The 25,607-nt window shown below is 38.7% G+C and overlaps 1 protein-coding gene across 1 annotated transcript in view; it reads right to left on the bottom strand.

The window, feature by feature from the left end:
* Nucleotides 1-25,372, bottom strand: part of tmeff2a (transmembrane protein with EGF-like and two follistatin-like domains 2a) — a 120,088-nt gene extending 94,716 nt beyond the window's left edge. Inside the window, exons 1-2 of the mRNA XM_015008225.2 lie at nucleotides 24,694-25,372; nucleotides 5,834-5,943 (exon numbers count right to left, since the gene is read on the bottom strand). Of these exons, the coding sequence (XP_014863711.1) occupies nucleotides 5,834-5,943; nucleotides 24,694-24,871 (288 nt within the window). The 5' untranslated portion in view covers nucleotides 24,872-25,372. The remainder of the gene's footprint in view (nucleotides 1-5,833; nucleotides 5,944-24,693) is intronic.
* Nucleotides 25,373-25,607: the final 235 nt, after the last annotated feature.

Below are 25,607 nucleotides of genomic sequence, written 5' to 3'. Positions count from 1 at the left end.
CAAAATACCTGATAAGACAATGAAATGCTGCAAGAGCAAATTATTTAAACTTATGATGGTTTATAATTTATTAAATCAATCAAACATGTAGAGCTGTTCAATATTTATTTGTAAACAGGTTTGCTTTGTGTTTTAACACAAAATGAGTGGGAATCATCATTCATTAGTGGTTACTGTGAAATTAGCTTTAAAACTACAAATGCTACTGGTTTTCTAAGTTATAACTTATAACTTATTCTGATTTAATCCAACTCCAGTCCGTTTGCCTAGAAAGTCCAGTTCTAGACAAACGGACATTTGGTCTGAATGCTAATCAGACCGGAAATCAAACTCTGATCCACCTATAAACGTCGGTCTGGGTTCAGTTGAAGTGAACTCTGGTGGTTCGAATGCATATATGAATGCCAAGCAGACCAGAGACCGCTCCAAAAGCAGTAAGTGGATTACAATGCAGGGCATTCTGGGAAAACACAACCAAAACAAACATGTTGGCTTTAGCCTAGCGCTAGCATTTGAAATGGCTTGTGGTCTTTTGCTATCAACAATTCTACAATCGTTAAAGTCTGACCCCACTCCAACTTTGTTTACACTTTGTTGCACTTGGTTTCTTCTTCAGAGGTTTTTATGCCATTTCCTTCAGTGGTTCTTGATGTAGTGCCCCCACAGGCGAGGAGGGGAACAGGTTTCTCAAAGGGTTTGGATCATTTGAGACTCAGGGATCATTTCTCAGGGAGAAAGAGAACCACGGCAGCTGGAAATGTAGCAAATGTTGCAACTTACCACGGCCATTGTAGATACAAAATTTTTTTAATATTAATCAAAAATGAAATATTTTTGATTAATTTCAGTAATTTCCAAGAAAACAAGGAAATTACCTAGCTCCAAAGTCAACATGTTTCAGCTTAATCTTTGAAAGTTTATAGAAAAACCTTTTAGGAGTTTTGGAAATTTTTCATAACATGGTTGACAGAGACATCTGATGGAAAATTCACATTTTGCACATTTTTGTACTTCTATTTGTGTTTCTGCAGCTTCTACAAACAGCCCAAGTTCTTAAAAGAACATCCAACTGTTTTTGGCAATGAGTTAATATTTTTGGTGTCTGGAAAATTAGCCGTTTTAATCTGATCATAAATCAGCAGGAACTCCCTGTTACCTAGCAACCCCAGCAGAGTTCTGCACGTTACCTAGCAACCCCAGCAGAGTTTCAGCATGTTTCAGAAGTCGACAATTTGTCCTTGTTTTTTTCCAGAAAATTTCTGAGTTTTTTGGCACAAAGTTGCTATTCCCATATTTCTATATAATGTAAATAAACAAAAATAGCTTTTTATAATATTTCTGTGGAAAATGGGAGTACAAACAATATTTCAAAGCAATCTTTCTAAAACAATGTTTGATGCATAAATTATATTCTTCAATGTCATTTGAAGCATAATAAATCGAGTGGAGTACTTTATGTGGTTAGTGGGTTGTTCAAAGAATTTTTTATGACTCACAGCTCAAACATTACATTACAGAGCATCAGACAGAGCAGTAAAATGTGCTCTTTATTCTGTTTCAGCTCAAGTGCTGCACAGCTCCGTGAGCGCACATATTTTTAGAGTGGACGAGCCCTTTGGGAATCGGCAATGTGACCTGGCATTAACATAACCAAACCAGGAAACTAAAGCTTTCCCAACAGATGTTATGAGAGGAATTAGGAGGAAATGCTACGTGATTACCGCAGGCATCCAGGGAAACGGTGAAAATAAAACAATGAATCGCTTCTAGACAAATGCGGCATTGAAGTACGTCGGATCGCAGTGGTAAGAGAAAGACTCGGTTTCTTCCAGTCAGTTTGTGGCGACTCTAATGCTTCTTGGCAATGAATAGTGTCCATTGATTCAACCACATCAAACTCACTTCCTCTTCACAGAGCGCCCTGCATGCATTTTGAGCATGAAGGAGAGAAAGAGGCACAGGTTGCCAGATCTGACTGATAGTTTCCAGCCCAAAAACAACAAAAAAAACAGCACAACTGTAAAACAACCAGATTAAATCCCCCTACAACCCCAAAACCAGCCAAACTCCCCAAAGACGACCAGCCAAACTCCCCAAAGACGACCGGCCAAACTTTCAAAAGACGACCGGCCAAACTTTCAAAAGACGACCAGCCAAACTCCCCAAAGACAACCAGCCAAACTTTCAAAAGACGACCAGCCAAACTCCCCAAAGACGACCAGCCAAACTTTCAAAAGACGACCAGCCAAACTCCCCAAAGACGACCAGCCAAACTTTCAAAAGACGACCAGCCAAACTCCCCAAAGACGACCAGCCAAACTTTCAAAAGACGACCAGCCAAACTCCCCAAAGACAACCAGCCAAACTTTCAAAAGACGACCAGCCAAACTCCCCAAAGACGACCAGCCAAACTCCCCAAAGACGACCAGCCAAACTCCCCAAAGACAACCAGCCAAACTTTCAAAAGACGACCAGCCAAACTCCCCAAAGACGACCAGCCAAACTTTCAAAAGACGACCAGCCAAACTTTCAAAAGACGACCAGCCAAACTCCCCAAAGACGACCAGCCAAACTTTCAAAAGACGACCAGCCAAACTCCCCAAAGACGACCAGCCAAACTCCCCAAAGACGACCAGCCAAACTCCCCAAAGACGACCAGCCAAACTTTCAAAAGACGACCAGCCAAACTCCCCAAAGACGACCAGCCAAACTCCCCAAAGACAACCAGCCAAACTTTCAAAAGACGACCAGCCAAACTCCCCAAAGACGACCAGCCAAACTTTCAAAAGACGACCAGCCAAACTTTCAAAAGACGACCAGCCAAACTCCCCAAAGACGACCAGCCAAACTTTCAAAAGACGACCAGCCAAACTCCCCAAAGACGACCAGCCAAACTCCCCAAAGACGACCAGCCAAACTCCCCAAAGACGACCAGCCAAACTCCCCAAAGACAACCAGCCAAACTTTCAAAAGACGACCAGCCAAACTCCCCAAAGACGACCAGCCAAACTTTCAAAAGACGACCAGCCAAACTCCCCAAAGCCAATGTGTAAAAAAAAAAAAAAAAAAACTCTAAAAGAAATCCGGCCAAATCTGACCCTTTAATGAAATTCATATTGATTGCGCCAAATATATTTTATAAATATATAACAGTGTATAAAGCAAAGTAGTCAAATTTTGGTAAATCGTTGTTGATCCAAAATATAAGCGGGGTTTTACACAGTTGTTGTTTTAAATGACAACTAAATATTTCTAAAAACTCTTTTGGGACAACCATGTTAATCAAATAAAAATAGTTTGTTTTGTATGTAAATTAATAAATATATGAAGATTTTATGTATTGTGGACCCAGGGGCCAAACAAATCATCCACAGGCCGCAAATGGCCCCCGCACCACACCTTGAACATCCCTGCTGTAGAGGAAATCCATCCGGGATGAGGATTTATCCCACGTCTCCCCTGATCGGCCTGAACAAACTGCCAACAGGAGGAAAATCGCGTTTATCTGACGCTGATTGAGAGTGATTGATGGCGTCACGAAGGTCACGTTTACTCCAGCTGACGAAATAAATCAGAAACCGCCGCGCAAACAAACCCAGAACACACACATCTGAGTCGACCTCAGACTCGCACCATGTCAGGACAGAAACTTTCAGGTAATCTGCTGGGAGAAACCAGCAGCATCAGCAGCAGACGAATGAAGCCGTAATGTCATCTATCTGTTAGCGTTTCCTCTCAGGGAAGCAGGAAATGGAGATAAAAACCAGCCAATCGAGTGTCAGCGTCCCGACTGATGGCGTCCCGATAGCAACGATGGATGTGGAGACGCGCTACGCCTGTAAACCGCTCCAGCTTCATTCATCTGGGCGACGCTTGTAGATGTTACACCAGAATCAATACTGGGATAACTGGGTTGCTTCTTTTTTATTACAGGTTTGGTTGTTAAAGCGAAGTATGAGTCATTATAGGGAACAGTAAAAATTCACAGGAATGCCGACAGCGGTGTGTGTGGCTCGGGTTTTTATGACGAAGAAGAAGAAGAGTATGCAGGGCAAATAACCAAGACTCTAACTGAAATTAAAATGTCTGACTTCAATCTAACTAATTATCCAACTTAGTATTTCATTGAAACGATCAGCCATAACTTTGAAACGGTGACAGGAACACACTGGTCCGATTTAGCTCAGAAATATTCAATATGTTTAAGCTCTGGTGTCCAAAGTGTGGTTCAAGGGCTGTTTGAGGACCTTGAAATGATTTTGCTTGGTCCCCAGATCACAAATAACAAAACGGAAAATAACTGATTGACAAAAAAAAAAAATGTTTTAATTGTTTTAATTGATCAATATATTAATTGAAAATGGTCTCAAAAATATATGCTTTTAAAGAAACCATAATTTTATTCATGGTTTTGGTTGTGTTTGGTTTTTATTTACTTTTTATTTAATGCTTTTGGTTGCGTTTTATTTTGGATATTTAAATTATCTTTCAGTTTCTATGTTAATTTCTCTTTACAAAGTGAAAGTTTATTAGTCTGTGAGAAGATTAACTACTATTATTATTATTAACAATATATCACTTGGAAATGGTATCAAACATAACAATATTAGTTACAGCAGTAATTATGAGGTAAATTTATCATCCCTACCCTTATTATGACAGAAATACAATAAATGCAATAAACTCATTTTAAATTTGCCAGTTTTGTGTCCAGAAATGTTTGCACATCCTCGTGTTAAAGAGTTTTAACTTCATTTTAGAAACATTTATTTCAGATGTAATAATACAGTTGAAAATATTGTAGGCTGTTTAGTTTTTAGAAATTTAAATAAAATATTGCCAAACAGTCGTCGCCATTTTGTTTACGCTGCAATGCATTCTGGGTAGATATCGTATGCTAGGTGCTACAGCACTAGCTAGCTCTGTTAATCTAGAATAGTAATTTTTGTGCAAAAATAAAAATTTACAACTCCAATTTTAACCGAAGCGCTTTGAAATCGGAATGAGAGGAAATGAAGACGAGGAAGATCAAACGGAAAAAGAGGAGAAAGTCGAACAAAAACCAAAATGCCAAGAAAGATTCAACTGAAAGTTTACAAAGAAAATTAGCACTTAGAGTTTATCTGGAAAAATCTAATTCAAAGATCAAGATTTAGCTAAAACGCCAAGCTGAAAATTAGCCCTACTATTAGCAGAAATGTGCCCACTGCTGAAGCCAACCAATTAAAAACAGATGCTAATAGCTAGTCCTTTTAGCAAGAAAAGGTGCAAAATGTTGAGAAAATTAAATCCAAGCCCATTGGTATTTTTCTGCTGTGGAGGTGAGGAAGAGCCATGACCGCAGTGTAGCGCTAGGTCAGCCATCTTTGACAGCTGCTGGATTAATGTCAAGCTGTCAATCATCTGTAGTTCAGCTGCTCCAGGAGCAACGTGTTTCCGTTTGTACCGACGGTTTCTCTCTTCTGGAGGTAAACATGAAGCATGTGTGTCACCCTAAACGTCTCAAACTCACACAAAATTCTGATTCCACTTATAAAAACAAAGCAAAAGAGCCAAACAATATCAAAATACAAACATCCAAAACATAAATCGACCTTTACCCGCATGCCAAACAAAACCTTATGCATAATTCACATCTTTCACCACTTCAATCAACCAGTCTGAAAACACAATAAAACATTTCAAGTCCTTTATGTTGAAATCTGATGCCTCTTTCCACAACATTATGCTACAGACAATGATACACAACACAGATAATGAAAAACAGTCACTAATTCTCCAACCAGCAGATGTAAGAACTTCTTTACAATCTGGAACCAGATTATCTTCTTACCTTAAAGTCACAAATGCACGTCACCATATTCCCAATTCTTAGGCACTCCCCGTCAAACTTGCAGGTGTTGGTGTCGCACAAGAACAGGTCTGTGTCCCGGTCATCAAAACCTGAAGCACAGGAAGTCAAAAACAAACATAAAACCTTAAGTTATTATCTTTGGACCCAAAGAGGAACCATCTAGAGTCAGCCCAGATTCAGTTATTTCAGCCAGAGATTAGAGATCAGAGCTGAACCTTCAGAGTCACATAAAGACAGTTAGAAAGTCGGCCTTCTATCACCTGAAGAACATTAACAGGACTAATGTTTCAGCTAGATATAGAGAAACTCATCCATGTGTTTATCTTTATCGCATTGATTATTGCAACAGTGTTTTCACAGGTCAGAGAATAAACTTTAAAATACTTCAGTCAGTTTATAAATCTCTGAACAGCTTCGCACTAAATATATATTTAACATCTGATGCTGTTTTATCAACCGTCCAGACGTCTCTGGTCTTCTGGTTCTGGTCTGATTAACCAATAAGCTTGAACCTGATTGGTTAATCTGAACAAGTTTTACTGCAGATCAATCTACTTCTCTACAACAGAGCTAGCTTGACCCGCTAACTGGTGACAAGATGTATAGGGCTGCTGTAAACAATTATTTTATTAATCTATCAATTATTCTGACAGTTAATCAATAAACAAAATGAAAAAACTGTCATAAAATAAAATATTGGTAAATACTGAAATAACAGCGGTATTAATATTGGAGATCAACATCAGCCCAATTTTTTCATATTTGTGCTTCCTTAACAATTACTTTTCTGTAGTTTAGAAAATTAACTTCTTACAATAGTATCTCAATCTTTAAATTAATCTCGACAAAAATTATACAAAAAACGGAGTTATATTCAGTTTAATAATAAAAAGCAGCAGGTTCACAAAGACACTTATAAAAATGGCTAATCTCTAGTTTCTAGTTTATGTATTCATCTTCAGTCAGTTTAACAGATTAACTCTGACTTCGCCCAGCCATTTGTAGCTTTGTGTCCATGTTAGCAACGGGACAGAAAAACATGTACCGCCACACTGCGCTCCGCCACGTATTTGTTGTGACCGGCATGATATTATTTTTCAGTGGTTTATAAAGCCATATTGAAGCTAACCATCGGCTTCAGAAGCCGTTCCGTCTATCTGCATAGACATAATATAAGTAATAATAATAACAGTAATAAGTAATAATATAATTTCTTATATTATGTCTATGTCTATCTGTTCCACCTTTATAAATCACCTACCGCGCTCTATGGCTCCAACCATAGCTGCGCGCATGCGCATTACCACGAAGTAGGACGGGTTGTTGGGTTGCACAAATAGTCAGAACACCGGAAGAGAAAGGCTACTGTGTTCCGTCCATCGCGCCAGTTATTTTAAAGATGCCTATTGATACACCGAAAAACGATTAAAACCCGGAGATTGTTATCAATCAATGAAATCCACCAGGATGCACCGGATCGAACTATGCAACTGGACATGTTAGCAGCACTTAGCATTCGTCACTCATAGCCGGAAGTGAGAGCGTGGTGCCACAAAAACAATCACCCGGCTGGAACACGGTGAGCTACAAAATAAAACATAATTTAACGAAGCTGCCAAGGAGATAATTTGACTCGAGGAATTTTAATAATCGAGGTACTCGAATCATTCACAATAATCGGTACAGGCATGGTGAGGTGGCCTAAATATAACTGAGTATTATGGCCATTCTAAAAAATTAATAAAAATGACGAGAATAAAGTCGAAATATTATGAGCATAAAGCCATAAAACTATATTCATAATATGACTATACTTTCATATTGTTTCAACTCTCATACGACTTTAATCTCGTAATATTATGACTTTATTCTTAATTTTATTTATTTATTCTCGTGTTTTACTTCATTGTTGTAATATGGACCTAATACGCCATCATACTTAAACACAATATTCTGAAATATTTAAATATATGCTGAAATATTTGAAATAATATAATACTGCAATAATTATACATGCTTATATACATATTGTACATTTAATTTTAACTACTCATTTAAGCATTCATTTACTTTTGTATTTCATAAATTACTGAAACAGTTACTTTATTACAAATACTATATTTATATTTCAACTCATTGTATTTAATTGTGTCACTAAAATAACAACCTTAAGGATGTTTCTTGGTTGCTTTTGGAGAGCTACTACTGCATTATTTTCCTGCGTTTCTTTAAGTTGCTTGTTTGAATGCTGGCGGACTCTCAGGGCACGGTGCTGGGACATGATCCAATTCAGGCCGTGTTATGAATCTCAAATGACATTCCGAATCAAATCACAGTCATACGAGCAGGAGACACTCAGCTCAGGGCGATTTGTCTACCTGGAATGATTGCTTACAAGAAGCCGCCCCTATGTACATGAAGCCATTTAGAAAGCAAAGTGGTTTACATTCAGACAGATTCTAGCTGACAGGAGATGGAAACGTCTTTGTTGGGGGCAGAGGCATGTCCTTCATTTCTGATTTAAAATAGGAGAGCAGAGGTTATTTTTAAAGCATCGTCCAGCTGATGCAGACTCGACGTTTCGGGTTGTTGAGGATGAAGCTGGAGAGACGTTGCTGCTCCATCATGATGCAGAGAGAAAGACAACAGGACAGATTTACAGGCAGTTTAGAGCCACCAGCTAAACCCGATACCAGAACCAGAACCAAGACTGGACATCCACAAACACACAACCACAGCTGCACATTCTCTTTAGTAACTTAAGTGAAAAAAATTTAACTTCAGGGGTATTTTTACTTTTTATTTTTACTTGAGTAATTTTATCATAAAGTATTTCTGCTCTTACTTGAGTGAAATTTCTTGATTTTCTTCCCACTGAATGAAAATCAAACATGTTTTAACCAAAAATCCACCAGACTCAGACAAACACCTGCAGATTTAGTTAAAGTTTCATAAGTTTTTTATTGAAAGAAACTGATTTGGAAATATTTTTCTTTTGCCTGATTTTGTTAATTTTTGTTATATGAATAACAAATTTTGTTCATTTTGTTCCTTAAAATAAAATTTCAACTTAACTTTATATTTTGATCCTTCTGATGATGTACTTTTTAAATATTCAATTATTGATCATTTGATCAGATACTCAGTTCTTGAGTAAACTTTTTACCAAATACTTTTTTACTCTTACCTGAGTAATTTTTTGGACGGCTACTTTTTACTTTTACTTGCTTAAAACATGTTGAAGTATTTCTACTTTTACCTGAGTACAGTTTCTGGGTACTACATCACCTCTATCACCATATTGTGACCATATGATACAAGACTCTCCATTTCCTCCCTCAGCTGCTGTTGCCATCTGAAGAAATGCACCAAAAACAACCAGAGTTTGCAACATATTATTGTTGTATGTAGCATATAGGCCACTGAATAGCATGGTGTCCATCCATTCTTTAAAAGCCTTTAAATATGTCTTAAATTCATTAAAGAAAATGTACGTTGGCTTTAAATAACTCAAGTTTGTTATTTAATCTTGTATGTTCACATAAAAAGTCCCATGAGAAAAAGAACCTATCAGACAGAAGGTTGAGTCACATGCAGATATTTTCACTCACTGAGATCTTTGACTCGACGTGTTTGAGGCAAAAAGCTGCTAATACTTGCTAGCTGGCTAGCTAGAGGGGTATATGCCATGTTTAAGAGGCAACACTGTCGTCATGTAACATTGTTTATTATTGTGTATGATTACCTTTTGTATATTTAGATATTTACTAAACTGTATCTTTTTTTAGTATGTTTTTGTGAAAAAGCGCCATCTAGTGGAAGTAGTTGACAAACCACAATAAAAGTTCTGCACTTCAAATGGATGTGAGGTGAGCCTGGTTCCTTACTGTGTTGTGGTATGCCATAAAAAGAGCCCAGAAATATCACAGTTTATATATTTATACTGGCATCTGTTGTGATTTACATCTTAAATTTTATTCATATTTGTCTTATAAAGACTTAAATTTGAATTGGTGAAACTTCCATACATACACAGTCACTATAAGGTAAATGAATCATGGATATTAAGTTTTTTTTAATTTTATTTCTGTGATCGTAAACAGGTTTATTGGTGGAAGGGAAACTGATGAAACACTTCAGGTCAGAAGAACATTTGCTGACAGAAAGCAATCGGCTGGCTGACGTTGTTTTGGTTCATCTAGGAGCTTCGTCACGGACATTTCCGCTCTGCAGATCTAAGTTAGTTAGAAGGAGAAACTAAACGACTGCAGGAGAAACAGAAATAAAGCTGTGAATCCTGGCTGACCTCAGGATATGATTATTATTCTTCAGTTAACAAAGCATCTTAATGCGTTGCATCCTCTAATTACAATCACTGAAACCTTTTTTCCCACTAATTCCTATTATTAGGTAATTATTTTTGTTCATGTATTATTTCAGAAAAAGCCTCCAGCCATTTTGCTCTAATGTAAAAATAACTAAAACTCACCCTCCTTGTTGCCTAACCAGCAGTGACAGAGAACATGAAATAACTCATCCTTTATGAAATAATCTGTGCATTCAGATGTCAAACAGCAGAAAATATCTGATATGTTTCAGATTAAATGTGACTGAACACGTCAGGAGCTGCTTTTCAGCTGCAGCTTAACGGGGGAAATTAAAACCGCTCCCACTTTTCTGTTTTCTCTGACGTTCCTCCATCTTTGTTCGCCGTTTCTGTTTGTTGCGTCTCGTGTCTCCCAGAGACAGAGGACGGCGTTGACCGGAAGTTAACTCTTCTCTCATTAGTCAGGATTGTGTTTCAGTGGCAGATGTCAAATCAGAGAGAAAATCGGCTCAGATCCTGATGTTAGCGATGCTACCAAAGTGTACAGCTTTTTGTCAGGAGGACTTTACAATCAATTTTTTGTAGCTTTAAATCAGGTTATAATGTTATTCCTTTGACTTGACTCGATTCTTTCATGTATGTTTGGGAAACCTTTTAATCTCCATGGCAACCATCCAGCTGTGCAAAACGCCTGGGTGTACCTAGCTCCTCCCCCTTTCAGTTCCTTCAGACTAGCCAGCAGCCAATAGATCTCATTATAGGAGCTACTTCTCAGTGAAAAGCTGGTAAAAACGTTGCTAAAGGGTTAAATAAGGAGCCATGTTGGATGACTTCCTGAAGGCGGAGCTTCAGAAAGAGCAGGAGCTTCTTAAAGAGACAGAGGCCCAATTTGAAGGCGTTAACTTACAAAGTCAAATTTGTTTTGATATATACATCATTTTTATAACAACTGAAGGTAACACAGTTAAGTCATTGTGCTATAAAATGTTTTTATGTGCCTAGAAAACATAGTATTGCCAATTTAAAGCATGTTGAGAGAAACAGGAAGAAGAAAGTCTTTCTGATCAAAATCTTCCCTCTTGTGCCTTGAATCTCAAAACGTAGACCCCTGGAGTGTCTGTGCATCCATGAAAAGTCATGTACCTAAAATTAAGGCCTCAAAATGTTACATTCATAAGTTGTCTTTAAATTTTCCATGAAAGGACTAAGAAAGGCAGTTAAATGCTTCCGTATGACAGAAAAATCCCACAAACATCCACAGAGCTCTAAGAGTTTATTAAATTTAAACTCACAAATAACAGATTCCTCATTCGGTGGAGTTAAAATTCAGACTGGATGAAAACTAGCCTGGAAAATCTGTCGACAGATGAACTTCAGATAATCAGGAAATGACTTCTTGGCTTTTAATTGAGGCCTGAAACTTTTCTGTTGTAATGATTTATTTTTATTTATCAACTTATTCTGCTGTATTATTGTTTTTGTTCATCACTTCAGTGCAGCTTTCACCTGTTTTTAAAACGTTGACATGCAGAGATTTATGTTTTCCTGAGATAATCACAGGCATTTTTCCGTGAAACGTCCTGCTCACACTGATACTGATCAGAAAATCAATGGATTTGATCAATAATTTCCCAATCCTGCGATCATTAAAGTGCGTCTTATCTTTAGTTTATGTTTTACACTGTAAAACACAAAATCTTACCAAGTATTTCTGTCCCGTTTCTAGTCTAAATATATCAGTAAACTTTAAAGAATTCAAAACTAACAAGTAACTTTTCAGTAATGTATAGAAACTTGTTTTAAGTCAGTAATTCTTTAATATTGATGATAAAGTTTTAGTTTCACTGGCAGGTTATTTTACTTATAATGTGAGGAAAATATCTTTTTATAAGTGAAATAATCTTTCTCTGGAACTAGAACTTTATCATCAATATTAAGGAATTATTGACTTTAAACTTTTATACATTAGTGAAAAGTTACTTGTTAGTTTTGTCTTATTTAAAGTTTACTAATAAATTTGCACTAGAAACAAAACAACATGACTTGGTAAGGTTTTGTGTTTTTGCAGTGCAGGAGCTTTACAGGGGAAGCAGAGGTTGAACTTACATACATGTTTTATTTTCCATATTTGTAAATAATAATAGTATCTTCTGTGTGTTTCTTTTAAAACTTGTTTTTTAATATGTTCTCATTCTAAAGCTGAATTATTTGTGGCTCTACATCTATATTATCTCTCATGAACGTTTCCACAGGAAGCAGCGCAGCAGGAAGCCTTCAGTGTTTGTTTGTTCAGGTAGTTGACCTCATCTAGGAGCCGCCAGCCGTGACCTGCAGCAGCTCCCAGACTCCTCAGCGTCGATAAGACGATAAATGAAGCTCCAGTTTTCATAATGCGCCTTTCAGGAGCCGCTTGAAGTCGAGAAGCTGCCGTGCAACTACAACTCCGAGCTGCGTCTGCACACCAAAGATGGTCATTTTTAAAGTTTCCAGGCAAACAGAGGGAGGTTTGTTCCCGTGTTTCTCTGCTCATGTGGTGCCGCCTCCAGGAAAATCGCCTAAACCCGGAAGAACGGCGTGAATTTCACCAAACTTTACGGTTTCTGCATAAAACGCAGCTTTTACTTCAGATGAAATGTCTGCAGAAATCGCTTTGAGAAGATAAACAGGAACATAAAAGTTAAGGATACAATCATTTCTCTAACATTGTTTTTAAAATGATAATTTTATTTTTATTGCTTTATTAATAGTTTGTTTAACTACATATCTCAGTTTCAGTAACCAAAATGGATTTTGTTTATCTATATTTAGCTTTCTCTACTAATAAACATCTGTAATAAATCGCTACTGTTAGCTGCTAACCCAGCTAGCGGTATTAGCTCCTAATATCATCAAAATAAGAGCTGATGCTCTTATTTTGAAATGTAACTTGAACGTTCTCTGTTGACAGGCGAAAGGAAAAGTTATGAAGACTCACAACTTTATAACTTTATTCTGGTAATATTAAGACTTTATTCTAGAAATATTATAACTTTATTCCTGTACAGTAGTATTTTAGCAATATTATGACTTTATACTCAAAATGTGACTTTAGTCTTTAAATATTACTTTATTCTTGTTACACTTTGACTTCAGTCTTGTTGTACTTTATTCTCCTATTATAGCAGCTTTGTTCTGATATCTATTGAACTTTATTCTGGTATTATTACTCTTTTCTTCTCGTCTGACTCTGTTCTTGTAATTTTAATTATTTTGTGTATTTCTGGTTCTCTGCTGTAGAATCAGCAGCCAGATGTTTCATAAAGCCTCCTCTCTCTCTGCTGCGTGTCTCATGATGACGGACACTCATGCACATCACCCTCTGTAAACGAAGCGCACCAATCGATACACCTTTCCTCTCATAAAAGCCCTCTCTGGCACGGCGCCGCCTCATCAGGCTGCTGCAAACCAACCTGCTGCTTGGCAGAGTCACTTCTCTGCTCAAATATACCACCGTGGAGCCAAGAGCGCCGACATGAGAGGCCTCAACGCGCCGAGTGCCGCGCGCCGAACGAGGCCCTCAGCCTGGAGAGGGCCACATGAGGCGGGCTGAGAGCCGCCAATGAAAAAATAAAAAGATGCCAGAGAGGCTGGCGGTCAGGCAGCTGGCACGCTGACGGCCACGCTGCGGAAAAATCCCAGGAAAAATCAGATTCCCTTCAGCCCAGCTGCTGGAAACAGAAACTACAGCCTGCTGAGTTTTCATGTTTCGTTTCATTTATTTCAATAAAACAAGTCATCAGCAGGACAAGAGAAAACATGTGCACACATAACCAAGAACAAAATAACGAGCTTAGCTCTTCAGTTTGAAACGTCAGAATTTCAGCCCCATTGAAATTCATTGAAATTCTTCAGAATTCCACAAATTCAGCAAAAACTTTCTGCTCTTTGACCTTTTATTATGTCTACTTCCTTCAACTTAGAAACTCCATTCAGCTTTTAAGCAAATCACAAAATGTTAAGCTATCTTCAAATGATTCAGCTTTTTGATATCTCTTGTGGATTTTCTAAAATCTCGATTAAGTTTAAATCAGATTTTTTTGCCCATTTCCAGGTTTATAATGTGGTGGAACTGACTCTAGCTACTGATGATCTGCAACTTTCTCACAAACAAAATGCTGCTGTTCATTCATATTTCACTCCGCAGAAATAATTTATGCATCAAAACGTAGCCACAGATGTCTGCTGTGAGGAAATGTTGGTATCACTGCTGTCGGTCTGACAGTTTTCTTTCAAACACTTGAGGAGCTCAGGAATGTCACTCCTCTTTCTGCTGTTTCAGTCTGAAGTGACCCGTTTTAATCCTGATGCTTTTTTCTGTTTCATTAAATATATCAGTTTAAAACTCAACCATTATCAGAAATTTGTAATCAAAACTATCTTATGGTTTTCATAAAATACCAGTTTACTGTGCAAAAGACCAAACAATTATATTAGATAAACAAAATGAATATAAAATGACTGTCAAGACAAGAAAACCTATGAACCCATAATAATAATAATAATAATAATAATAATAATAATGAGCATCGTAAATATCAAGCATAAAATTAATTACCAACTCTGTGATAATATATAAATTGTTCATAATCTGTGCTATATAACAAGAAATAAAAAAAAAATCTGATAATGTCAGTTTCTCCAAGAGGTGAATACACTGAAGTGTTTTGAAAGGAAAGAAGGACAAGAAGAAGAAGAAGGACAAGAAGAAGAAGAAGAAGGAGAAGAAAAAGAAGAAGAAGAAGAAGAAGGACAAGAAGAAGAAGGAGAAGGAGAAGAAAAAGAAGAAGAAGAAGAAGGACAAGAAGAAGAAGAAGAAGGAGAAGGAGAAGAAAAAGAAGAAGAAGAAGAAGGACAAGAAGAAGAAGAAGGACAAGAAGAAGAAGAAGAAGGAGAAGGAGAAGAAAAAGAAGAAGAAGGAGAAGAAAAAGAAGAAGAAGAAGAAGGACAAGAAGAAGAAGAAGGACAAGAAGATGAAGAAGAAGGAGAAGGAGAAGAAAAAGAAGAAGAAGGAGAAGAAAAAGAAGAAGAAGAAGAAGGACAAGAAGAAGAAGCAGAAATGCCGTTAAACCGTCTGCAGCAGCCAGAACCAGATGTTCTGCCTGGAAACTACAGGAAAACCGTAAACCAAACCGCCGAGGGATTCATTACCGCTGGAGGCTCTCGCATCGTCTTATGAACAACAATCCAATCATGACTTACACGCAGGAAGTCACTTCGTCTGCACCACAAACACAAAGGAACCGTCTCTGAGAAGCGGCCACAAAGGAGCGCCGGCGTTTCCTACGACGTAAATCTCTCAGGACGTGAAGGAACCGACGATAAAACGACGATTCCTCAGACAAACAGGAAGAAGGCTTCAATAAAAACCGCTAGGAAGATTGTAAACTCGCTTATGTATCTTATTGTATTTAATATGTTTTACATAAAGGCTCAAATAAGGCCGTTTTGGATAAGAAAATAGAAAATAATTGGCTTTCAGGGAGTAAATTTATGCCAAAAAATCTAAAATGTTTAGATTAATTTAATCTATTTGGAATAAAAAAAATTAAAATTGAAGATCTGACAACAAATAAAAACAAATTTATAAGAAAACAGAAAATAATTGGCCACCAGAAATAATTTCTGGGATTTCTACAAAAAACAATCTTTGCTTAATTGTGCATCATGACAGGTTTACTGTGGGTCTTTGCCTTACCAGGGGCATGAAACTCTGAACATTTCAAAGTGTTTTTCTGAGACGTGTGGTTTATGCCACCTCCTCCACTTCCTGTTTGTTTCCGTAATGCATCTGGTGAAATCACACCAAAACAAACATAACTCACTTTTTCCTTTTTCTTTTTCACAACATTTTAAAAGTTAATTTAAAATTTGCATGACAGTTGTATGGAAACACAGCTAGTGATTAGCAGCTAGCTACATAATCAAAGCTACGTTGCTATCGTAGCCTGGTTACTTCGCTCCAAACCAGTTCATGGAAACATCTTTAATTCACATTTTCTTCTTTCCTTCTGTTTAGCGACATTTTAAAAGTTTGCTCAAAATTCAGAAACCCAGCTGGTGTTTGAACATCACTTCAGCTGTTTGAGCTGAAGATCCTGGATCTTAAAAAATGTCTCCGTAGAAAATGTGTATTTTGAGTAAACATATTAAAACGGCAGCATTGTGTGAAAACAACGTATTTTTTCAGCTTTGTTTCTTATTATGATGTTATTCTCTCATCAAAAACAAACCTGGAGTTTTGCTTTGATTATTTTATTCATGTTTGAGAAATCCTGTAATCTCCATGGCAACCGTTCAAGCTGTATAAAAACGGCTGAGTGGGGTTAGCTCCACCTTGAGTCAGAGCTCCTCCCCCCACTCAGCTCCTTCAGACTAGCCTAGCAATTAGCAAACTGGAGCTACTTCTCAGAGTATCACTAGCAGATACATTGTTAAAGGGTTAATAGGGGAGCCATGTTGGGATGATTTCAGGAGTTTTTAAAGAGACAGAGACCCAATTTCAAGGCATTAAATTATGAATTAAAATTTCTAAGTTATATTTGATGTTTTTAGCATTTTTATGACATCTGAGGTTAACATAGTTACTTGATTGTGCTATAATTTGGCTCTATATGCCTGGAAAACCAAGGGCGTAGGTTCGGTCTAAGTTTTGGTGGGGACCTTGACACCCCCCCCCACCCCCCCGCAGCACAGTGAAATGCGCAAGAGCACCGAACATTTTTTGAGAAGGGGGGGGAAACCACATTGGCTTAATAATGGTGTGCTCATAATAAACTGAGATACTTTCACAGTATATTTCATATCTGAGAACTAACACCTCACCTGGAGCCCTGAAGCTCCAGCCACCTCTCCATCGTTCTGCTCTGCTGTCTGAGCATCCTATGTGAAAAAATATTACATAATTAACAGACCTATTCTACCTCACATTCAGTGCTGACCTTACTAAACACCGGACTTTACAACAAATGCGTTGCGTGATAGATATCTAACTTATGGGTCCACTCACTGTACTTACAGCCGACGTAGCGAAATAACTTCTAATGTCTGTCCTTTTCTTTTTTGGTGGCGACATGGTCTCGGAGACTCAGAAGGAGACGCGTGTGCCCAGCTAGCCGCCGCCTTTTGCAGCTAATCAAAGAACGTCCGACGATTCAACTGACTCCCCCTCCACCTCCCCCTCCCCCCCCCCCCCGACAGCACCGTTCCGACTCGGTCTCGGAGGCTCATAATAAATGTCAAACTAAGAAGCTTCCGTTCCGCGCACCGCCTGTTGCTGCTAATCAAAGATCGTAGATCCACGTTCTTTGAGCCAATATGGCAAAAATTGGTCGGGACTTTTTCATATCCCGTGAATATTGGTCGGGACATGTCCCTACCGTCCCTACCCAAACCTACGCCCATGTGGAAAACATAATTCTGCCCTTTCATATTTGTAGTTGTGTGTATGTATATCGTCAGTATATTTATGTCAGAGCTTGTTTTTAGAAATCCGTGCAGGTTGGTTGTAAAACTCTCCCACTCTGGAGGAACAGCGGCTCCGATAAATCTTCCTGCTGAGTCTGTAGTCCCTTCGTTTCTCACAACCACTTTTTCCAGACATGCAAACATGTTAGCTGTTCATCACAATCACGTTTCTGAGCGTAAAACAATCTCTCTGCTTTCTGCAGCTTTACTTTTGAGTCCCTGCAGAGGCAGCTGTGCATATGTTTGGAAGACATCGATACTTGAAACCCAAGCCAACTCGGCATGTTTTACCGCGCCTTGTAAGCTCAGATTTCTGCATATTGTTTAGGGTGGAAAGAAAACAACAACAACAAAAAAAACAAGCACATGACTCTGAAATAATAAAAAAAAGATAAAGGAAATGTTGCAAGAGATTGCATCTTCTTCCCGGAGCAGGAGGTTAGAAGTTCAGCAGCTCCAGTCGTGTCAAAACTTCATCCAGAATCTCAGTGATGAATCAAAGAAAGCGTCTGCTTGTCTGTGCTTCATCTGTTTGGACAACAGTTTGTCTGGTCCCCTTCAGATCTGGCAGGTTTGTTACCGGAGGCATGTTTGAGGACTCTGTAATCGGCTCTGCTCTCGTCTGGTGGTCCTCGCCTGTTCTGTTGGTGTTTACCACAGAGCCTAAGTTTCCCTTGTTTCTTAGCAACATAACAAAAGGTCACGGCAACGTGACACTCGCTACGCTCGCTCTGATTCCAGATGCGTGACCTTTCTGCTGATGATGCAACAGGTTTAGATAATCAGCATAAGGACGCAGTGTTTGTTTTAAAGAGACGGAGCTGACGGGACTCCAGTTACGACTCGTCTGGTTAAAGTTCCTGATGTGGAGATAAGAAGCTGAGGAGAGTCTATGCCGGTTAAACAGCTTCATGCTCAGAAAATATGAAACTCTGGATGTTTTTTTAAGCGAATCGGCTCCATGAATCAAAACTGCCATAAATTTCAGCCAATAAATCAACCAACAATCTGATGGATGCCACAGACACATGCTTTGTTCCAGAGGGGATCATCTTTCTGTTGGGTTCACAGGTGTTTTTACACCTGATAATCCGGTAGAGTCGGTTCGATTTGAGATCAAAACTGAAACGTTTGCTCCATGTCCAGCTGCTGTGGTTCTGAGTCAAACCAACCAAACCCTTTGAAAAACCTGTTCCCTTCCTGGCCTGTGGGGGCGCTGCACCAAGAAGAAAACAACACAAAAACCTGAGCACAACAAAATGTCAACAAAAATGGTGTCAGATTTTAGCACTTGGAGGATTTCGAGTCAGTTCTCCTGTTAGCGCTAGCCTAGCACGTTTGTTTAGTTTGTATTTACCCAGAATGCCTTGCACTGTAGTTCACTTCCTGTGTTTGGAGCAGTCTCTGGTCCGCTTGGTGTTCGCATTCAAACTGAACCAGAGTTCACTTCAACTGAACTGAAACCAGGTTTGGTTTTAGGTTTGATCAGCATTCACTCCTTCCAAACGAACCGGAGTTGGACTAAAGCAGACTAAACAGAGCTGGTGTGAATGCACTTTATAATAAATCAAAGCAAATTGTTCTAGTAGCTAAAATCACCTGAAAATTTTTAAACTCTCTCTAAAAATGCTTACAACTGTCTATTTCAAGAGTTCAAAGACAAAATATAAGTTATTATGCATTAATACACACAGTGGAAACTGTTTTAGCGCCACAGAAGCTAACATCAGCTAAGGTCTTCCTTAGCCGTACTCCTGGATTGGCTACTTTGCAAAAGTTAGCAATAGCATGTCAATTAGCATTGTGCTACAGGTATTTCTGGTCTTCTTTGCCGCTAAATAGGTCTAGTATTAAGCTGTACTTTTCTGTGATGTTGTAATTATTATTATACATTCATATGTTGCTGGTTTTGATTTTTTCTCTCTTTCTGTAGAAACAGATTTCAGAGGTGTTGATATGTTTATGTTTATATTCCAGCATTCTAGTGAAAACTCTAAATCGCCACTTGTGAGACACGTAAAAAAATAACAACAAATGAAATCTTTTTAAAATCTTTGATACGTAAAAAGAATAACATTGAAATGGCTTTAGTAGTTTACAGATTCTGTTTGGGATCCCAGTATTTGTATTATTTCCTAAGGTGGTGATTTTTTTCCCATCCTGCAAAATCTGCTTTTAACTAAACTTTCAGTGTGAAATTATGTTGCTGTAATTATAGATTAGAGTCAAATTTAAAGAGTTTTAGACACTTTTTACACACATGGAAGCTAAAAAAGTAAAAAAGTCAAATAAATCAGGATTTTAGATGCTATAAAACTGAGACCAAACTTATGAGAAAATGTGAATGCTGCTTCGAAACCAATTTCTTCATGACTGTAATTAATTTACATTTTAAATCAAACAGGAATCAATTTGCCCTTGAGCTGTGCACAACAATTTCACCTAATTAGGAATAAAATCAGCTTTCTGACAGTTTTTCATCAAAACACTTTAGGTTTAGGTTTTATGGCTGATATTAAATAAACAAAAATGACGCAAAAAACAGAGGCGGGTAAAAACGAAAAATATCCTTCAAGTAAGAAAAGCACTGATTCATATTTTAACTCAAGTAAAAGTAAAAAAGTATTTGGTAAAAAGTCTACTAAAGTACTGAGTAACTGTATTTTTGAATTAAAACATGTTTGTTTTTCATTCAGTGGGAAGAAAATCCAGAAATTTTACTCAAGAGCAGAAAATACTTCATGATAAAATCACCCATAAAAATACTGACTAAAATGTGTTTTTTCCAAAAGATTTACTAAAGTAACTCTTACAAAAACGTCTTGATAGCATTTCTGCTGCACCTCCTGTTAGCTGTCAGCACTTCTTATTTTTCAGCTGCTGTAATTTAAAATCTCGTTTGTTCTGCTGAGAATCGTTTTAGCAAAAACAGACAAACGTTTTATTAAACATGAACTGTACGGTTTGATGGCGATTATGTCATCTTCCTGCAAATAACACCTGAACATGGCCGCCAGGAAAGCCTATACTTCCTGCCGCTCCAGGAGGAGATTACAGTCGCCTGAATAATTAACGAAAACAAGCTGCCAAACATCAAATATTGAACAGGTAATGTTTATATGTGAACAATTAAGACGGCAGGAGAAGCACTTTCTGTTCTAAAAGAGAGGCGATGTCAGCCAAATGCAGCTCCATCTACCTGGAGATCAAGAAGTCCTGCTTTGGTGTTTTAAGCATCGCGCTGATCAATAATGAAGCACGATGAATTAGTAATGAAGGCAGAACAACCACAGTGGTGAAACATCCTTTTGTGACCTCTCTCATGGCTTTTATATGGAGCTACGCAACAAGTTCAGGACCAGAAAGGTCAGAAAAGAGGCAGAGGAGTAAAATTACTGTAAATCCATTAAGGTTTAAATAAATTCAACAGGATAGCTGCTACGATGTAGCCAGACATCCTAGATCAGGGGTGACAAAACTTTGTTACATGCAATAATTGTCCATTCAAAATTACTTTAAAAAAATCAAGAAAATACAGTTCTCAATTTTTTGTTTGAAAAGGATTTCACACTAATGCTGAATTAAAAGGAAAAAAAAATCGTTTTCAGATTCTTTTAAGTTAAATGATTTATTCTCAGTTATAAGAGCAAGATCGTTTCTTTCAGATCAGTTGATATTTTTAGCTAATTTTGGTCTAGCAAAGTTTCAGGATAAAATTATTTCTACTCACTATAAAACCTTGATCATTAAAATACAAATATTTGTATTGTAATTAACATTTTCCATTGTAAAAAATTATGTCTGGAATAATTTTACTGTGATTAAAATAAAAAGTAAAATAAACAAACTTGTATTTTGTTGAACTCCAGTTGGAGGTCAGAAAAATATCATCCCAAGGGCCACAAATGGCCCCCGAACCGCACTTTGGACTCCTCTGTTCTAGATATATTAACTTTAATGTGATACCTATTATTGGCTAACATCAATTTTTGGTTTTCTTTAATGTCTGAACTGCTGATTTTTATTTTGTGCATCAATACACTGGAATAATTTAATTTCGTTAAATGTAACGGCTGTTGACTGCTGCTGCTCAAGCTCTGACTAAAACCAGGGAACCAGAGTTATAAAATGGCTCCATTTAAAATAGACGTTAAACTTCTGTAGTTAATTTATAAATCACTAGCTGTGTTTCTAATGGACACGCGGCAATTTTGAAAAAACACTTTTTTTTGGCCGTATTGAAATTAGTTTTTCAAAACTCTGATGGAAACACTATTTTTGCATCAAACGAACCATATGATCAGTAACCACATGTTGCTACTGGCAGAAACAACAAAAAACCCGACAGGAAGTAGCTGGAGTATGACGTCATTGCATGTTTTTTAATGACTTATCGCCTGAACAAACTTATACACGTTATTTTTATTGCGTCCATTTAATGGAATTACAAAACTCTATATTTTTTTACATTTTCTTTATGTTTAAACAGTTTAAACACCAAACATCCATCAAAACACTCAATGGAAACCGTCTTAGGACTCCAACAGAAGCTAACAGCTACGGTCTTCTTTGTTTCTGCTTTTAATGGTTCAGCCAAGGAATATGAAGAGCGTTTTTGGATTGGCTACTTTGCAAAAACGCCAGCCAATAGCGTGTCAAGTAGCATTTAAGCTAGGTATTTTAGCTTCCCATGCTGCATTTTTGCTACCAAATATGCAAATTTTCAACAAATAATTTGGATTTACCTTCCACAGAAAAACCTGTGAAAATAAACGATTCAGTAAGCATGAAAAATCTTTAAAATTATAAATCTTTTTGGGTTTATCATCACTTCCCTGACTCTAAAAGCTACATATGGATCCCAAAGCTGCTAACCAAAGCTAAACGTAATGAAACAGCGTATAGATTTATGAATACAGTGGAGACAAATGTCCAACTGACCGCCCAATTTACCACCAGCTAGATTGGTTTTCAATTCTTTGGGTCAGTGACATATTACGTGAACTGGAAAAACCTGGGAGTAATGAACTGAAACTGGGAATATTGCCACTTATCCAACTGGTATCTGACAGACTTCGCTCAATAGATCAATTCCTCCACTGTGCTAACGCAGTGGTCCCATTAAATGGATCGTCCGTCCATTAACTGTAGCTTCAATGAAGCGTGCGTAAGAAACTGCTGACCGCTTTCGGTTCTTCTTCTTTTCTTTTCTAAATCTGATGGAAATGAACTGCTCAGGATCCTCCACTGTGAAAACAACACATTTCCATAAAAAGCTGCTCAAATTGGCTGCTTTCTCTTCTATACTTCAGGAAGACGAAGACAAACAACAAGTTTTGGTTTGAAAGAAGGAAGAAATCAGCATAAATTACCCAAATCAAGAAATGAGTCCAAGAAGTTTCAGAAACTCACAACCAACTCCAACTCTGCACAAACCCAAACTCACAGAACGTAACAACCAAACTTATTATGATTAACTAAAACTGAAACTGAGAAAACAATAACTGAGAAGAAAAGGTAGTTAATTAACTGCAACTAAATTGTGCATTTATAAAACTAACTCAAGTTTTAGTTGACTTTAGTTAGCTAAAACTAACTAAATATAGATATCGATACGACCTTCGTTTTTGTGTTCATCAATTTATTTATTAGCCTTTCAAACAGAATCATTTCAGAAACAAGCAGTTTACGTCAGCTGTCGGCAATTTACGGCGCTTATGCTAGTCGCAAAATGGCGGCAGCAAAAGTTGAGGGAGTCATTTTTAAAAATAAGAGCTGTTGAGTATTCATCACCCAGTCGATGCAACATCATCCCAGTACTTTGAAAGACTATTTTAATAAAAACTAGCAAACACGCCGTAAACTTACAGATTTAGACAAAAAGTCTCAGCCTGAAACTGTTACAACTCTGACTTTTAGATTTAAAACCAAGTGAAAATCTTTGTTGAACCAACATTTGAACATTTTCCAGTTATTCTCTGAACAGAAAGGTGGTTTTGTTTTTAAAGTGCGTGAAATGAGAGAATAATTAAGCCGGAGAGTTTATTAAAGCGCTATAATTATAACAGAGAGGCTTTATCGTTTTGTTCCAGTGGACTCACATTCTCCTCGTCACGGTTTGCTCAATCCAATTGATTCTCAATGTGTGCGTGTGTGTGTGTGTGTGTGTGTGTGTGCGCGCGCGTGTGTGTGCGTGCGCATGTTTGTATGCGTGTGTGTAGTGTATGCACTTAAGCCTCCTCAAGGCGTGTTGGATAAAAGCCTTCGCCGAAATGCATATGAGAGTGTCAGGAAGTGTGTGTGTGTGTGTGTGCGTGTGTGTGTGTGTGTGTGTGTGCCATTATCAGATGATTCAATGTATAATGCAGGGTGGAGATTATCAGAGGGGCGTACCTCGATCAACACATGATCGATCTCCGGCATAAATGACCGGAAAATATCACTAATACGTTTAAACAGATGAGCTCATTCATCACCGAGTTGCTGCGGACTTTAACGCAGAAAGTGAAGGAAATAATCTCTGTTTTCCCAGTCAGGTTGAGCTTTTGGTGTTTTTCCCCCAGCATTTAGACGTAAATGGATAATTTAGGATGTTTAAAGGTGATTGTTGGTTGGAAACGGCAGCATGACTCCATATTGATGTGGATGTTGTAATATCAATGCCTCTGCTGCTGCCGCTGCTGATCATCCTGGAGCTATTTTTAAGGGCTCAGACTCGGACGGGCAGCAGGGGAAATGTCTGCTCTCTTTACGTCTGTTTTAAGTTTCACGGCCACAAAATGTGGAACAAAACAGAGAAAACTCCAGATGTTACTGTTCAAGTTTCTGCAGATTCTAATCAATGTCTTTTTCATGCATTTATTTAATAATCTGAAACTGTAATAACTGTCAGATGGTGACGTTTTGCGCCACAACACGCCACAAAAACACAACCATAAACTTTTATTCCAGTCCGGCGGGACTTGGATCGAGAATCCGGAACCGAGTCCGGGACCGAATCGGATCTCACCGGAGCAGTTCCAGCCGGTCGGCGTCTGGCAGTCGCTGAGGGAGGACGGGAAGGCGCGCAGCTGCTCCACAGGTAAAGTAGCGAGGAAGGAGACGATGGTGATCCGGATCCAGCCTCCAGTTAGAGCCGCGGCCGTAACCCAACACCGGTTCGGCCGAGCCGGAGCGGACGGACCCATCTCTCTCTCTCAGTGGCCCCGACCGCAGCTCGGGCGAGGCGGGGGAACGGCGCGCAGCAGCGGGGCGCCTACAGCCCGACGGCGGAGCATTTTCCGAGCGACACGGTGCGCCCCATGAAGCAGCGGCCCGGAGGAACTGAGCCGATCCGAGGCGGTACAGCAAGAACCAGAACCAGAACCAGAACCAGAGCTGGGAACCAGCAGGGAGGATGAGTGGGATGGAAAAAGTTGGCGAGGCAGATTGGAGGAGAGGATGCTGAACTGTGAGGAGGAAGGAGACAGGATGGAGGGATGGAGGAAACAGGTGATTCAGGGATAAAAACAACAAAAAAGAAGTGAAGCGGGGATCCAGCGGGGGGAGGAGGAGGAAGAGGGGAGAGGAGGATGGAGGCGTGTGGTCAAATATCCGCGGTGAGACGCAGCAGCAGCAGCAGCAGCGCTCCTCCCGTGCGTTCAGAGCCGCAGCCACAATGTTTCTGTCCGCCTGGATCTCCGGCAGCTGCCAGTGGTCACGTGGAGAGAGAGAGAGAGAGAGAGAGAGAGAGAGAGAGCGAGAGAGAGAGCGAGAATGAGGGAGAGAGAGAGAGAGAGAGAGAGAGCGAGAATGAGGGAGAGAGAGAGAGAGAGAGCGAGAATGAGGGAGAGAGAGAGAGAGAGAGAGCGAGAATGAGGGAGAGAGAGAGAGAGAGCGCGAGAATGAGGGAGAGAGAGAGAGACAGAGGGAGAGGGAGAGAGA

The sequence above is a fragment of the Poecilia mexicana genome, unplaced genomic scaffold, assembly GCF_051168715.1.
Source record: "Poecilia mexicana isolate PSO_F unplaced genomic scaffold, ASM5116871v1 scaffold_2, whole genome shotgun sequence".
In the NCBI taxonomy this organism is placed as follows: domain Eukaryota; kingdom Metazoa; phylum Chordata; class Actinopteri; order Cyprinodontiformes; family Poeciliidae; genus Poecilia; species Poecilia mexicana.
This window is presented reverse-complemented; position numbering and strand designations above follow the sequence as displayed.